The 17,803-nt window shown below is 43.8% G+C and overlaps 1 protein-coding gene across 5 annotated transcripts in view; it reads right to left on the bottom strand.

Annotated features, from left to right (window-relative positions):
- Positions 1-371: 371 nt before the first annotated feature.
- Positions 372-17,803, bottom strand: part of EVA1C (eva-1 homolog C) — a 69,460-nt gene continuing 52,028 nt past the window's right edge. For 2 of the 5 annotated variants that reach the window (XM_024102763.3, XM_005283914.4), the window contains 4 exons: positions 13,044-13,187; positions 6,313-6,393; positions 4,655-4,744; positions 372-887 (listed from right to left, as the gene is read on the bottom strand). In XM_024102763.3, the coding sequence (XP_023958531.1) occupies positions 484-887; positions 4,655-4,744; positions 6,313-6,393; positions 13,044-13,187 (719 nt within the window). In that variant the 3' untranslated portion in view covers positions 372-483. The remainder of the gene's footprint in view (positions 888-4,654; positions 4,745-6,312; positions 6,394-13,043; positions 13,188-17,803) is intronic. The other 3 variants (XM_005283915.4, XM_042855759.2, XM_042855760.2) reach the window with 3 other exon arrangements.

Raw genomic sequence — 17,803 nt, 5'->3', positions numbered from 1 at the left:
TAGTGGTTTACTGGGGGGCAAGGTTGAGTAAGGATGGGTTGGAGCAATAGCAGAAGGGCCACAGGGAGCCCTGGATGGTTTTGTCTAGCCCGCCTGCCTCATTAATAATACAAATATTTTACATTGCTATAGCACATGGCAGTTCCAAAGTACTGTAGAAGCCTGCCCTAATTAACCTGTTAACTAATAAATGCCATGTCCTTATGGAACACAAATACCTAATCCTCTATTATGCTGCTTCATTACTTTTCTTTCTGCAGAGGTGTGTATGTTTTCCACTTATATACAGGAATTCATCTTCAACTAGTCAATAAGAAAAACAACAAACTATAAATCCTTGCAGAATTTGTTCCACACTGGGTTATGCAATCAGGGGTTTGAAACAGTCCTTTTATTATTTATATATTTTTTTACTTTACAAATAATTATATATAGTTACACATGTCCCTTCACAGAAGGTACATTAAAAACAAAAAGCTTGTATCATCCAAAATAAACACTTTGTTGTTCATTAATATAAAATGGACTGATATTTCTAGTAGGAGACATATCCAAACCACTGTTCATCCAAATTTCTTGCATTATCTGTTCTCGGCGCTCTATTCTTTCAGCCAGTTCAGCTGCTTCTGTTGAATTATAACCCGAGTAATACGTCCTATAAAATCCTGTTCGCTCATTTGGCAAGTCTGAATCTGAAGAATCTTCCTCTTCTTCATCATCACTGTGATCATCTGCTTTGTCGCTTTCCAGCACAGAATGGTCTTTCATTCTGTGCAGTTTTGGGAAGTCGTTAGTGCATGACACATGTATCACCAAAGCACACAGTGTGAAGACTAAGCCCACACACACACTAGACACAAACAGGAGAGCAGCTCTTTCAGGGTGATCTAAAATTCAAAACAAAAAGCCAGACTTAAAACATCTGTAAACAAAAGCCGAGAACAGATACAAAAGTCAGCAGTCATTTCCAAAGAGCCCTACGTGATGTTGGGTAAGTTTGGTGCTTTTTTGGCATTATCTGCCATGCAACAAAAAGTTTTTGTACTTGTCATCTAAATCCTGCCTAGTCAATTTCTTTAATTACTGGGCAAAAAGACTTGCCCCTAAAAGTGTTATGCTGTATTTTATGAATAGTTTACTAGCACTCTTAACCACTGGCTGGTGGCCGTGCATCCCTTTTCTAGCCCTCTTGCCATAGTGGGCATGGCCTGGGAAAAGGGGGCAGGGCAGAGAGGTTCTGTGTTCTGGCAAACTCTGGTTGCCAGAATAGTCCCTCAGGCTGTTGCAGCCTTCTTGACAAAGGGTACACCTACATTTGAGCTGGGAGCTGGGATTCCTAGCTAGCGTAGACGTACCCATGCTAGCTCTGCTCCAGCTTGCATGCTAAAAATAGCAGCGCAGCCAGGGTAGCGGCTCTGGCTCACCGCCTGAGTACATACGTGCCCAGCCCCCTGGATACATGTTTGGGGGCTAGCCAAAACCATGGCCCTGCTAGCCCCAGATACACTGTTCTTTTTAGTGCTCTAGCATAAGCAGCACTAATGTGGGTACATCTATCTCAGCTGAGAATAGCACCTGTGAGCTCAAATGTAAAGCAGTCCTGAGACTGTTCTAAGTTGCCACTCAGGACCATCTCCATCTGCAGGTACACATCAAATGTTTGTTCCACTATATTTGGGAGGGAAAGAAGACACCTGGGCACCCTTCACTGAGAAAGAAAAGGATAGCACTCTTACTTCATGAAAAAAAGGGTTCTCAATTGGGTTAGGTTGAAAACGCTGGAGTGAACTTCGGGTGAGATAAACTTCTTTAGATAGAAGGTTAAGTTTAGTCTCTAGAAAGTGTGTTATAATTTTGTTTTATATGTAACCATTTGTTTCTGCTATTCTTACTCATTATCACTTAAATCTCTGTTTCTTTATAACAGACATTCTTATTTTCACTGTAACTACATCTAAGTGCTGGGGCATAAAGAAAAATGCTGGTGCTTAGTTGAATCTTACAAGCTGTTCCTTTGGGAACAGCAAGCCTGGTAATTCTGTGAGTGTTCAGTGGATAAGGAGCTGGACACTGCTGGGAATGCTCTGAGAACTCAGGGAGTTGCTGTGTGCCGTCCCTACCTGTACAGAGAGACTAAGGCCTGTGGAGGCCTGGAAGGTAACGCTTGTGCTGCCAGAGGCTGTTGGTTTCAGGGAGCAGGCAGAGACGCTGCTTCACGATTAAGGGCAAGTGGTGGCGAGGTGCCTCACAACCCTGGTGTAACGTGGTTGGCATCCACTTCTCACATATGCCCCCTTCTGGTACGATGTGTCTGCAGCCTCTCCATTTATGGTGACCCATCAGTAGTGTCTCAGGTGGTTTATTAGTGATTCAGCCCTCCGGCCGAGTCACACATACTGTCTGTATGTGAAACAGAACAAACCCCTTCCAGGGTAACAGTCTTTAACTTGCCCCAGATATGATATGGGCCGTACCCTCAAGGCTTCTTCCCTGGAGACACTGTCTTTTTGTGGCTCTCCCTAGGCTCAGTCCTTACTCAGTCCCAACTGCCAGCCAGGAGAGCCTTCTTTGCTCCCCCGGTCCCTGCCCGCAGACTGTCTTGGGCTCAGTCCCAGCAGAAAGCCAGGAGCTCTCTCTTACTCCCCCAGTCCCTTCCCACACTGAGCTGTCCGTGGTCCTACTTCTCTTTCAGACAGTGAGGAACACAGTCCTCTCTCCTCCAACTCCAGACAGCAACTGACTGCTGCTCTGTTCTGCAGCTCCTTTTATATGGTCCCGCTGGGCCCTGATTGATTGCTCCCTGCAGCCTCTCTCACTGGCTCTTTCTCCGCAATCACGCTTGGCTGCTTGGAAGACTTCTCTTCTGCTCCTCTCTGGGATGGAGTGTGGCAGGACCCTGAGGCCTCCAGTCACACCCGGGCACTCTTGAGGAGCATCACATCAGCTCAGTACTTGTATGGGAGACCTCTAAAGCAAAGGTGTGCTACAGGAAGGTGTGATGGTGACTCAATAGGGAACACTCTTCTGTCTGACTCACTATTTAATGACTTTCCCAGTACGGTGCTAGGGGACACTGGGCTGCATCAGTATCATGTTTCAAATGCGTTGTAAAACCAAAGTTGTAATTGCTTGTGCTCATTCACAGATCCCATGACCTCTTCTGAAAGAGTAGAAATGTTGGCTCCAGGGCTGCTCTCACATTTCAACTTGTGGTGTTATATTCTGTCTACCTACATTTTTTTCTGAGTTTTCGGTTAGCTGGTGATATTATTGTTATGAGCTGGGTGATACCTTGTTATGGGTTGAGTTAAAAGCCCACTGAGAGTGGTAGATGTGAACTCATCCTTCAGTTAACATAACTGTAAGCATAAGCCCCACTGAAGGCAAAAAGTGTGTGTAAACTCACTCAGGAGTTTTTGGTTGAATACTGTTTTGGGTAGGGATGTGTGTGTGAGAAGAGAGTCACTGTAGTTAATCCACCTCCCTGAGATGCAGTAGCTAAATCAATGGAAGAATTCTTCTGTCCTAGCACTGTCTACACTGGGGTTTAGGTCAGTGCTAGGTTTAACTATGGTTTAGGTTTAACTATGTCACTCAAGGTTGTGGATTTTTCACACCTTTGAGTGATCCTATTGGGATCCAGGAAGTGTCTATAGATCTATACACAAGCGTGTATAGATGTCGGCCGGGCAAGCTGGCCGACATCTATACCTTTGACATCACCTTTGAGTGATGTAGCTAGGTCAACCTAACTTTTCAGTGTAGACCACCCCTGAGAATGAAAGACAACTGAAAGGAGCAGTTGAAAGCTGAAGGTGGCTGACTCTGGAAGAAACCTGGGAAGAGGTTTTTGGGTTATGGGTGCAGGCTAAAAGAGCACTCTTGGTGCTGGATGCAAAAGAAGCTGTTTCTTGCTATTTGATCCCCTCTGATTTCAAAGACACAGGACTTTGTACAGTCTTTGTAAATAAACAAAACTGGATCAAAGAAACACCTATCACTAATTTCTGCTTCTAACTGGAATATCTACAGGGCCCTAAACTTTGACTAGCCACTCAGGTCTAAAAGGGGCAACATGATTTTATATGTATTTTCCTAAATCCTGCTCTGGAGTGTTGTTGGGTCAGAATTCCCACATCGCCAATGGTAGACACAGACTGATCATCCAACTAGACCATCTTAAAGATCTAGCTAGAGGTTGATCTGAGTGGCACTTAATCTGCAAGGAGGCCACGTCCCTTTGGGATTTGCCTTGATGATTGATGGTGGTGGTGGTGGTGGCAATGGGTCAGAATTCCCGTCATGTGCCATCCCATGGTTGAATTTTAATTGTGCTTCAATAATCCTTATATATACAGATTAAAAATTCCAAAAATGGATTCCTAAAGATAGGCTCCTAAATAAGTGCCTAATTTTCTAAAGTGCTGAGCACCCAGCAGCTCTCATTGAAAGCACTCATTTAAAAAATCTTGGCAGCAACCTCTAAAAGAGTTTAGGATCCTTCGGGCTGGAACATATTACATAAATGTCAGTTGTTATGTTATTATTGTCTCATCCTCCCGGCAGTGTGGTAATGCTCTATCAGCACAATTATTCGAAGTAACAGGTTTACCAAATACAATATAAGGAGGAAAAAAACCCAACATTTTCCTACCTCTAATGTAAGCAAATGTAGCCAAAGAGTTGCTAATAATAATTCCATCTTTCTTTGGCAGCCTTGATTCCCTGGAGTCAATGTTTATATCTGTAATGTGAAAATACAAGACAAATGCAATTAGATTGTAACACCCAAACCCATGATTTACAAACAAAACATAATGGATAGTTAGAAAACTAAAAAATTGTTATTAAACAGCAACTATGACCAATTCCAGTGCCTGAACCAAAGCCCAAAGAGGCCAAAGGAAAGATTCCCAATGACTTCACTGAGCTTTTGATCAAACCCTATATGAATCACTTCCCAAAGCAATCTCTGCAGTATCCTAGAAATGGTGGCAATAGAGGATGTGTGCTAGCCACACCATTCATTTTCTCTGTTGTTCACAAAATTACATTTCAGCCTTACTCATACATGGCTATCCAGTCTGAAACCATCATATACTCACTGTTACTGTTCACATCTCTTGACCACAGTTAAGAAAGATGTACCATAGTTATGGATAACCATAATGTGCCAATGTCCCAGCGATGGAAATGTCAAAATGCAATATGTTTAAAGTTCTGTTTAAAGTGACTTCAATGGCTTAATTAAAGATCACAGCTCACAGTATGTAGTGTAAGGGGATGGTTAGCAGATAACTTGTTTTTTATTTGCAGTTTCCCCTCCACCTTATTCCAATCTAAATTTAATAAATTAATAGACAAGAATGAAATATGATAAGAAATATTAAGATTATACTGTGCATGGCTACTTCCCAGGGAATGAAAGTGGCCAGACTGAGAAGCAGCTGAGGAGAACAGCAATGAAAATTAACAGTACAAGTATTGCCACTCTGATTCTTGAGGAAACCTTGTGCGTATAAACACAACGTTGATCAAGTTTTCTTTTTTTCAGAAAATCTTTAGCTCTGTGTACAAACAACCACATTGTGTAGCTTGTTTGGTTTGAACATGCAGTTTCAGGCAAATGACTTCTCCACACTTTAAGGCACCCCTTTAAATATTCAGAAGCACTGGCAGTGAACTACACTGCACATTGGGCATGTGCGTTCTGGAGTAGACCCAAAATTCCAGGCTGTGCCTCTGTAAAAGGTGGCCAGAACAAGGCAGCGATTGGCACACTAAGGTCCTGGAGAGAATGGGTAGCTCCTCACTTACCAGAGCCACTGAGCATCTACTGAGTCAACAGGTTCTTCCACAGGAACAGGTGTGGGAAGCATGCCGTAACCCCTCAGCTGCAAGCTTACCCGCTTCATCTCTCAAATTTAGGACCAAATCTTGCAATCCTTGCTCGAGCCAACATCTCATATATTTTTACAGGCATTTGACCTGAGAAAAGGACTTCTGGATTTGGCCCACAATAATTTATTTACTATCAGGCCCAGAATCTTGCCTTTGTTCCTGAATGGATTTCTCATTGTGAAATTCCCCCGTTACAGTATCATCAGAATCTAATTGTGTAGAACTCATTCTGTTGATGATAAAACACTTTTTTTTCTTTTTTAACAACTTTCAGTGGTCAGAGCCAGTTTTAAAACATGATTTTACTACTTCCCCCTCTAATTATTCTAATACAACTATGTCCATCTGTGATCAAACATATTTCCTATTTTGACTTAAAGACAAATGATGGTAATAAACCATAAAAATTACCATATTTACCATCGTTCTGCTTTAGAGAAGGATTTAGATTAGAAATCATCGGATCAACTGCTGTAAGTATGATTCTGGGCACTAAAAAGAAAAAAGAAAAATTGTATACCGTCAATTTTAAGAATGTTACACTATCTGAGTTGTTATCTTAATCACACTGCAAATAAGGAAAATTCACTATAAACTATGGCCCAGAATAATAATCAAACCCATGATTAGTACATTTTAAATGTGCACAATCAACACCTTTATGATCATTGTAACACAAACGACCAGGGCTGTAATTTTCTGCTGGCCTTGTCTACTAAAGAACATTCATACAGAGGCTCCACTCCTGCAACTGGATTCACACAGGCAGACCCTTGTGCCTGCGTGCAGCTCAAGTGCAGTCAATGTGACTGCATGAGGGTGTTAGGATCTGCTCTTCTGGGTTGGACTGAAGGACTAGGGCCAGAGTTTGTGCTCCCAGAGCCACAGGTACCAAAAGAGCTAATTTTCTCTTGTTAATAACAAAAGATGAATCAAATGGAGAGCAGAAGTTTTCTTTCTTTCAGGGGCAAGTTCTTGCTTTTTCTGCTGCTCTTCTTATGTTCCTACTTGTAGTCAAAAGTAATAGATGGTACAAGAAACAAGTCCTTGTTAAATCCCTTAGCTCCAGGTGAGAGCCAGGGTCTGGACTCCTGCCAGAGATCTGTCTCACAGGGCATAGTTTCCCTAAGACATAACTATCTAATAGCTAGATCCAGCTTTCTGGCCCAAAAGGAAATGCCAATGAACAGGAAATAATGAGGCATATTTTTGATAGACCTTAAATTGTGCCAATCACTGCTTTTGATGAGGAAAATAGACCAAGTCTGTAATGATCAGTAAAGAAATGTTTGAAGCCCTGTGTGATATGCTCTGTAACTTTCCTGACTAGAAGTTTTTGTTCTACTTCAAGTGGTGGACCCTATGGGTATGCCATTGTGGGTGTGCATGCATTCCATGTGCCAGAGAACCCACAGTGGAATATAGGGACCACACAACTTGAAAAACTCCAGTTACAGCAAGGCTCCTATTACCCCCCACTCCCTGTCCCAATTTTTCACACGTGCAGTCTGGTTACCCTAATTTCAGTTTAACTACAGCCCTCTGGGGTGTGAACTTTTCACCTGAGTGACACAGCTAGGTTGATCGAAATTTTAAGTGTAGACTAAGCATTGGTCTGAGTGGCCAGAGAACTGTTTCCTTTTAATTAACTTCTTTTTCTTCTGGTGCATTTTAGTGGATTTAATTTGGAAGCTTTCACACTCTTCTTACAGGGATTAAAATGAACTAAAAGGAAGGCACATTGTGTACATGTTAAGAGCTCACAAATCCTGTGTCAGATGAATGGGTCCTTCAGTTATCCTGATCTTGGCACCTATTCTCTGTACTATACAAAGACAGACTGATGGAGTTTCACACGCATTTGGAAAATGGAAGACATTTCAGGTATGAAACAAATGTTTGCCAATAAACTATGTAAAAGAAGATTGACAGGAACAGAGGGAGGTCCAGTGCAAGGGGTTGAAGTACAGTTTTACTCTGAAAAATAACTGTAAAAATGGCACTTCTTACTGCCCAGCCATTCTCCATACGTGTGCGATCAAAGTCATATCTGTTTCCTTTCCTGGTAAAGTTTTTAAAGTAAGTTTTAGTACTTTTGACTCCTTTAAATACTGCAAAGCCAACACGGATATTGAAGAGTAATTTGGCCTCTATTTTGGCTTGTGCATCATCAGATTTGTTAACTGAGTTCCAGAGGCAGAATTTTTATTATTGATGTGTGCAGGGCCAGCTCCAGGCAGCAGCTTAACAAGCAGGTGCTTGGGGCGGCCAAGGGAGAGGGGCGGCACCTGCGGCAATTCGGGGGTGGCAGGTCCCTCACTCCCTCTAGGAGCGAAGGATCTGCCGCTGAACTGCTGCTGCCGATCGCGATCGCGGCCTTTTTTTTTTGTTTGTTTTTTGCTTGGGGCGGCAGAAATGCTGGAGCCGGCCCTGGATGTGTGAGCCAGAAAATGAACAGCTTGATTTTCAGATTCCAGGCTGAATTTGGAGGGCTGGAACGTGTAAAAAAAAAAAAAATCTGTGTGTTCATTTGTGAGGCTGTGAGTCTGTCATGGAGATCACGGAAGTCACGGATTCCGCGACTTTCCAGGACCTCTGTGACTTCTGGCCATTGCTGGGGCAATCTTGGGCCGCCGTGCCCCCTCCCCCAGCAGCAGCAGTGGGGGGCCCGAGCTACTGCCACCTGCCCACCCCAATACCGGTGGGGGCCCTGGGCCACGTGCCACTGTGCCTCCCCCCAAGCACCCACAGAGGTCCCGGGCCACATGCTGCCTCCCGCCAGCACCCGCGGCGCCCAGCTCCCCCGAGCCACCCCCAGAGCACCTGCGGCACACCCAGGCTGCCCCCCTGTCATCACCCAAGATTTAGTCGGGGTCTATAGTACAAGTCATGGACAGATCACAGGGCATGAATTTTTGTTTACTGCCCATGACCTGTCCATGACTTTTACCAAAAATACCCGTGACTGAAACGTAGCTTTATTAATTTGTAATAGCTGGTCTGGAAATAATGAAAGACACTAAACAAGGAACACCATGATTCTGTTTTTATAAATTCCGTTTTCAAAGTACAAGTGCATTTTAAATGAGATCTGGCAAGATTCTTGGGATAACACTTATGATCAAAGGGGCCAAAGGCCTTGTGGTGTCTATTACCACAAAGGATGCATCTGTAGGGAGTATTTTCATATGTTTCTTTTAGAGAGACTCTCAGGTGGTGAGAAAGAAGGAAATATGGAACATATTCTAAAGGAAAGACCCAGCACTGCTGAGACAGAAAAAAATCACATATTGTATTACATTTTTATTTCAGAGATCAGCCATTAAGATTTTATGACAGCATAAATCATTTATCTTGAAATTTGCAGAAAAGGGGATTCTCTGGAAAGAACTGAGGTGTAAAACTAATACAATGTATACTACTATTTGATCATGCTGAGATGCCTTATCTAATGAAAATCACAAGTGAAGGATCTCTCCATCAGCAATCTTTGGTTTCTCCTAGTTTGGGAACCTTTCTCTTTCTAAAATAAGCAAAGTAATTCACAGCCCGAGTCTCACCTCTCTCTCTTTCTGTTGACTCTGAGTAGGGGAAGAAAGATGGATAATATTTTGTCCCATTCCTTTTTGTCAGCATAAGCAGTGTGGCCCTCATTCAGCAAAGTACATAAGGAGGCCCTGATTCAGCAAAGTGCATAAGCACTTGCTTAAGTCTGTCCTTATTCAGCACTGCGTTATGGGCATGCTTAACTTTAAGCATGTGCATAAGTGCTTTGCTGTATTGGGATTTAAGTAGGAAAATTGTGAAGGATTTTGGGATCAAAGGTGCTATAAAAAGCAAATTAATTATTACTACAACAAAAGGGCATGAAAAGCCAATTTCCTCATCTTTCTCTGTTAGTGCAAGCACACCAGTGTCAATAAAGCCTGTGCTACATCAAAAGTTCTATTCATTGTTGCAGTAATACCAGTAAACCCGGCACTTGAGTTCCAAAAATAAAAAAGACCATCAAGCTCCCATTGCTTAGCCAAGCATCCAGCAAAGCACTTCTAGAGTTTCTTCTTGATGGTTTCATAAATGTCTTCATCTCACTCATCTTAAGAATCAGGTCTCAGTCTTGGCTCCACTGGACTTTGCTAAGAGGCCAGGCTCTATAGCGAGGCTCTCTCAGATCTCCTGTCTCCACAAAACAGTTTCCAACATGAAACGTCAGCTCTTCTCTAACCAACCTGCTAACTGCTTCAAACCTTCATGAAGCCTCTGCAGAAAACTTCTCTCCTTCACCTTGCCCTTGTGGCAATCACCTCAGTTTCCCACATAACTGAACAACAGTCATTTTCTACTGAAAAGACTCATATCCAACTTTCTTTTCTGACAATGGGGCCCTCGTACTACCTCCTCCTTTTGTTCCTATGTCAACTCACCTCATGTCTACACAGCAGCTGCAAGGGTGCTTCCCAGTGTGGTTAGACAGACCCAGTGTGGCCATGGCGACATGGCCGGCAGCTCAGGCTAGCCACCTGAGCACAAGCCTGCCCGATCCCTTGGGTACCTAGCTTCCGTTGGCCTAGCTCCATTGCTCGGGAAGAGGGTGTTTCTACAGCAATGGAAATACCACTGTCACTGTAAGCAGCGTCTACACTCTTGAGTTATGCCGACATAGCTATGCCACTATAGTCCCTGTAGTGTAGACATGGCTGTGGCTCAAATTAGCACACTTGAGTTACTCCACCTCAGCTAGCTTAGCTTCAGTGAGAGTGACCACAGGGCAAAAACAAACAAACAAACAAACAAACACACAAACACTTGAGCTACACAGAGTGATTGGATTAGCAGAATGATTGGAGAAGCAGCTGGAACTCAGGCTGTGGCATCCCCCACAGCATTATTGCTCTAGCGCCATTAGCACAAGTTTCAGACACCCCAAGCCCTGACAGGCACGCTAGCGATTTTTGTGTGTGGACAGGAGTTAAGATAGGTACAAAACTTGAATTATAGCTTGTACTAACGATGCAGTTAAGACAAACCCTGTATATGCACGTAGGCAATTTCTTGTGCTAAAATCCTTTTTCTCTGATACTTTGGTACAACTGCTAAATAAAAATACTTTTTTAAAGAAGACTGTTGATCACTACCACTGGTCACAGGTTCCCAACGGGAGGAAACCCTGGTGCTCAGAGCCCAGTCAGACCTGTCGGATGATAAGAAGTTGGTACAAGCTGAGTAGCGGTCAGCGATAAGAAGTTGGTCCCAGCCAAAGAGTGGCAGAATCACAAGATTCCACCCTGAGACAGGGAAAGACTTAAAGGACCAAACCCTGAGGTGGGTGCTCTCAGAGGGATCTGAAAGAGGACAGAGATGCAGCTAGCCCTGTAACCGGGACAGATATTGTCTATGTTAAAATCCAAATCTCGAGTGAGGGGAAACCACCAGCTCATAGAGGAGGAGGAGGTGAGAAGAAATTATGAGGCAAGATCAGGAACATCTCTCAAAGTACGTCCTTAGAGGACTTACAGTTGAGAAAGCCGTCTATTTCTGAAGGTAGGCATTCCTTATCACTGTGATGTGCTATCAATTCAGTTCAGTTTGGCTGCAAGAGGCAAATTGCTTTAGCAAAGTAAAACTTGATTTACTGCCATAATCAGAAATTTCTATGGAGAGGTTTGCTTTAAAAACATTACAGTACCTATCCCCTGGGAGTCTTTTATCAACAGGAGCTCCCACCCCGTGTGTGGAATTTCAAGAATTCCAAAACTCTTCTTTTCTCATGGCTACTAGATGATCTATAAAATAATAAGAGCTGCAAATCACTTGCTAATGCTTCAGATTGCACAATTTAGTATTGTTTGGCAGAAAAAACCTGCAAAATGTGCCAGCAACACAGAAGAATGTTATCTACTACCTGGTTTATGTGTCTTTGCAAAACCACTACAACGATTAATAGTATGAGTTATCTTACCACCTACACACCCCTCAGCCCACAAATAAAGAACAAGGTGTCATAATTATTAATAGAGTAATTAAAGGGAATTCCAATAACTCACTTTTATAAAAGGACCAACAATACAGCATTTACTGTCTAAGCATATTATGTATTAGCTCCATGGCAAGCCTCCAGCTCCTTCTTCATAAAAATAAATATCAATCTTAGTTTAATTCCTCTCACCTGAAGGCTAACAGACCGTCTTTTATGAGGGTAGATTCTTAAAAGCTCTAAAACATACCTTGAGAAATCCCCTATTGTGCCTACAAGGAACCTGCCTTCTAGATAATCCATAGATGATTATTGTTTTCTCTGATCTTCAGATATATGACACTGTACAACTAAGATAAGAATCAATCCCAAAATGGCTACTTATTGCCAACCATGTAAGTAAACTCCGAGTACCGCTTATTTGGGCCGCTCCCATGGAAAGATTTGCCAGAGGTAGACTCAGAAAACTCCACAGTGTTTCCCCATAGAGTTAGTTCAGCATATTCTTCACAGGGAGGGGAGGAGATTGCAGCTGCACAGAGAGGAAGGGGCAGGGTGCACAGCTGTCAAACCTATGAAGCCCAAGGATCTCTGGTGATATTGCCAAGAGTTAACACCTCCTTTCGACTGGCAGCACAGATTGCTGCTGTTGGCTTCACCATTTATACCAGTGTCTTACCTCAGTGTGCAGGCCAGGGGGTAAGGAAGAGCAGGCCTAGGAGGAGTTAATGAGACTATTTCAGTTTCTGTAGTGTAGCAGTAGGGGCCTGATCCAAAGCCTTCTGAAGAAGTCATTGGAAAGACTCAGATCAGACTATATGTAGGCTGCCTACAGGAGCTAGCTACTTCCCTTCTGTCTAGATGCCACCTTTACCTGGCTGCCAAAAATGCAGAGCCCCAATTATTTGGTGCTCAGGTGCAATGACATGTGCAGGCTTCTAGGGGGCACAGAGCATGCTCCCTCAGTGAGTATAGATCTCTAGCTATGTGATTGTACCTACATCTCAGGTATTTTGTCATGTAAATATAATAGGTTACAGATGCTAACAGGAAGGCCAGGAAGAATCCAGCTCTGGGCGTGTGTGTTCATAGATGTATACACAACTTTGCAGTATTATGCTCTGCAAGTAGAATGAGATCTTCAAAATTATCACATATTTGCTCTTACCACATGTATAGCTGACATTAAGATATTTTTTCACTCCAGGCAGGCACGGACTTCCAAAATGGTTGTTGTTGACAATAATTTTACACCTTTGTTTCCCATAACACCTCTTTGATAATACTTCTAAAGCTGTATAGGACAAACAGTCTGAAAGAAAAAATCTGCAATGTTGAGTACATACATATACTTACATTATCAAAGACAATATCTACTACATGTGTACTTATGAACTTGAACTTGTCATCCATATTCAGTCAAAACTCCCATTGATTTCCCTGAGTAGGACTGCAGAATTAGGTCTTAGGTTTGTTCATTGAATATAAACCAACCTTGCTAACTTCTACATTTGCCTTGCATTTGTTAGGAGATAGGATTTGTATATTTCTGTTGCAGGTCAAAAATGTGCTCCCAGTTTCAATAACATGCCATGCGCAGTAATTTTATAAAAATAAACTCATCCACCTGGATTCTACATTGAAGGTGAAATGAACTGAATAGGAAAGTTTATGTACTGTACCTACCTGATTTAATCTACTTCAGAAAAGGCAGAATATCTTTAAATGCTACTAATTTCTCATATGCACTAAACACAAATCCAACAGGAAAAAATGCATTTTTGTCTTGTTTTTTAAATATGAAACCTTCTGAAATTGCAAGTAAGGAGAAGGTCATTGTTTTCTGGAGCTCTCTGCTCCCAACCAATATTATTTCATTTCCTTTGTGGCTTTCCATGAATGATGGATGCTTTCTTTTTGGAGTCACCAGCTGGGGACTTTTAAGAGGTAAGAAATATATTTCATTCCTTTTGACCACAAATATCAGACAAAGAAGGTAGCTCATTATCTTCTTCCTCTTCATTTCCATATGGGTTGGCTAGTGCTACTTTAGAAGAAACATGCTCATGATAGCAAAGAGTTTAAATAGGATTCACAATAGATTTAACACAAGGCAAAAATTAGTCACCTTTGAAAAGAAAACAGAGATTTCATATTGAAGTTTTTGACAAAAATAAAAATTCAAAATTTGAAGTCCAGAGATAGAACAAATCTGTAATTTATAGATTTAATACTTTTAAATGCAGACTAGACTTAAGCAACTATGAGTAACTTGTAAACCTGAGTAGCCAGTCTGAGGATACTGCATTATTTGTTTTTGGCAAATGGCTTAGTGACTGGTAATCTTGAGATACATATTCCCTGGAAAGCAATTCTTAGCTATAAGAAAATGCTGGTGACTCTTAACTCCAGCACTGTACTTTTGATGCGAGTCAGAAAACTATAAGAAACAAAATACTTTAGTTTTCAAAATCTTCTGACCACATTACATATGATATCTGTCATAGTGGAATTTTATAAACTCAAAGCTGAAAAAGAGAAGGAAGAGTTTTGATTCAATGACTCAGCTGTTTTAGTTTCCCTTTGGTGAACTTGAACTTTGGAAGACTTAGCCCTGGTCTACACTACGAGTTTAGGTTGAATTTAGCAGCTTTAGATCGATTTAACCCTGCACCCATCCACACGACGAAGCCATTTTTGTCGACTTAAAGGGCTCTTAAAATCGATTTCTGTACTTCTCCCCGATGAGGGGATTAGCACTGAAATCGACATCGACGGGTCAAATTTGGGGTAGTATGGATGCAATTCGATGGTATTGGCCTCCGGGAGCTATCCCAGAGTACTCCATTGTGACCGCTCTGGACAGCACTTTCAACTCAGATGCACTAGCCAGGTACACAGCAAAAGCCCCAGGAACTTTTAAATTTCATTTCCTGTTTGGCCAGCATGGTGAACTCATCAGCACAGGTGACCATGCAGTCCCAGAATCGCAAAAGAGCTCCAGCATGGACCAAATGGGAGGTACTGGATCTGATCGCTGTTTGGGGAGACGAATCCGTGCTATCAGAACTCCGTTCAAAAAGACGAAATGCCAAAAATATTTGAAAAAATCTCCAAGGGCATGATGGACAGAGGCTACAACAGGGACCTGCAGCAGTGCCGCGTGAAAAGGAGCTCAGGCAAGCCTATCAAAAAACCGAGAGGCAAACGGCCGCTCCAGGTCTGAGCCCCAGACATGCCACTTCTATGATGAGCTGCATGCAATTCTATGGGGAGGCCCTACCACTACCCCACCCCGATCCGGGGACACCTGCAAGGGGGGAGTCTCATGCAACAGGGATGAGGATTTTGGGGACGAGGAAGATGAGGAGGTGGATGAGGATAGCGCACAGCACGTAAGCGGAGAAACCATTCTCCCCGACAGCCAGGAACTGTTTATCACCCTGGAGCCAATACCCTCCCAATCCTCCCAATGCAGGCTCCCAGACCATGAAGCCGGAGAAGACACCTCTGGTGAGTGTACCTTTGTAAATATAATGCATGGTTTAAAAGCAAGCGTGTTTAATTATTAATTTGCCCTCAAGACTTGGGATGCATTCGCGGCCAGTACAGTCCCTCCTTTTAAATGGCCAACCTAAAGGGGTGCTTGGTATGGGAAAGGAGGGTGCTGATGTTTGAAACCATTCCCACATGTTATGAAGGTTGAAGAAGCCGAAAGACTGTGGCTTACCATGGCTGCCTGCAAGCCAAATTCTGTTGCCCGGCCCTGCGTGTGTGATCTCTCACACCAAACCAGCAGGCCCTCAATATAAGAGGCAAAATGCGACCTTGTACCAAAAGCACATGTGCTATGTAATGTTAACAGCTTGGTTCACTGTGAAAGAGTCTACCCATTGTTCTCTAAAATGTGTCTTTTTAAATACTACTCTCCCTTTTATTCCTCCTGCAGCTGCAAATGTTTCAACGCTCCCCCATCTTCTCCGTCCTAGAGGCTAGCGCGGATAAGAAGGCAAAAAAACTGCACTCACGATGAAATGTTCTCTTAGCTCATGCAGTCCTCCCACACTGAAAGAGCCCAGCAAAATATGTGGAGGCAAACAATGTCAGAGTCCAGGAAAGCAGAAAATGAACGTGAGGACAGGAGGGATGAACGAGATGAGAGGTGGCAGGAGCGAGAAGAGAGGTGGCGGGAGCGAGAAGAGAGATGGCGGCAGTGCAATGAGAGGAGGCAGGATGCAATGCTGAGGCTATTGGGGGATCAAACTGATATGCTCCGGTGTCTGGTGAATCTGCAGGAAAGGCAGCAGGAGCACAGACCGTCCCTGCTGCCCCTGTGTAACCACCTACCCTCCTCCCCAAGTTCCATAGCCTCCTCACCCAGACACCCAAGAACGCGGGGTGGGGGAGGAGGGAGGCTACGGGCACCCAGCCACTCCACCCCAGAGTATTGCCCAAACAACAGAAGGCTGGCATTCAATAAGTTTTGAAGTGCAGTGTGGCCTTGTCCTTCCCTCCTCCCCTCATCCACCACCCCCACCTGGTGCTTCCCTCCTCCCCCACCCCTCCCGGGCTACTTTGGCAGTTATCCCCCTATTTGTGTGATGAATTAATAAAGAATGCATGATTTTGAAACAATAATGACTTTATTGCCTCTGCAAGTGGTGATCGAAGGGGGGAGGGCGGTTGGCTTACAGGGAAGTAGAGTGATCCAAGGGGGCGGGTTTCATCAAGGAGAAACAAACAGAACTGTTACACCATAGCCTGGCCAGTCATGAAACTGGTTTTCAAAGCTTCTCTGATGTGCAGCGCGCCCTGCTGTGCTCTTCTAATCACCCTGGCTGCGCGTAATCAGCGGCCAGGCGATTTGCCTCAACCTCCCACCCCACCATAAACATCTCCCCCTTACTCTCACAGATATTGTGGAGCACACAGCAAGCGGCAATAACAATTGGAATATTGGTTTCACTGAGGTCTAACCGAGTCAGTAAACTGCGCCAGCACGCTTTTAAACGTCCAAATGCACATTCTACCACCATTCTGCACTTGCTCAGCCTATAGTTGAACAGCTCCTTACTACTGTCCAGGGTGCCTGTGTATGGCTTCATGAGTCATGGCATTAAGGGGTAGGCGTATTTTCTGGTCTGGGAAGTAAGTCCCTTCCTGCAGCTGTTCAAACAGACAAGAGTTCCTGAATATGCAAGTGTCATGTACCTTTCCCGGCCATCCCACGTCGATGTCGGTGAAACGTCCCTTGTGATCCACCAGTGCTTGCAGCACCATTGAAAAGTACCCCTTGCAGTTTATGTACTGGTGTCCAAGGTGGTCCGGTCCCAAGCTAGGGATATGCATTCCGTCTATCGCCTCACCACAGTTAGGGAATCCCATTGCAGCAAAGCCATCCACTATGAGCTGCACATTTCCCAGAGTCACTACCCTTGATAGCAGCAGCTCAGTGATTGCGTTGGCTACTTGGATCACAGCAGCCCCCACAGTAGATTTACCCACTCCAAATTGATTATCGACTGGCTGGTAGCTGTCTGGTGTTGCAAGCTTCCACAGGGCTATCGCCACTCGCTTCTCAACTGTGAGGGCTGCTCTCATCTTGGTATTCTTGCACTTCAGGGCAGGGGAAAGCAAGTCACAAAGTTCCATGAAAGTGCCCTTACGCATGCGAAAGTTTCGCAGCCACTGGGAATCATCCCAGACCTGCAACACTATGCGGTCTCACCAGTCTGTGCTTGTTTCCCGGGCCCAGAATTGGCGTTCCACGGCATGAACCTGCCCCATTACCACCATGATGTCCAAATTGCCAGGGCCCGTGCTTTGAGAGAAGTCTGTGTCCATGTCCTCATCACTATCGTGATCGTGCTGTCATCGCCTCCTCGCCTGCTTTTGCAGGTTCTGGTTCTGCACATACCACAGGATAAT

Source organism: Chrysemys picta, chromosome 1, assembly GCF_011386835.1.
Source record: "Chrysemys picta bellii isolate R12L10 chromosome 1, ASM1138683v2, whole genome shotgun sequence".
In the NCBI taxonomy this organism is placed as follows: Eukaryota; Metazoa; Chordata; order Testudines; family Emydidae; genus Chrysemys; species Chrysemys picta.
This window is presented reverse-complemented; position numbering and strand designations above follow the sequence as displayed.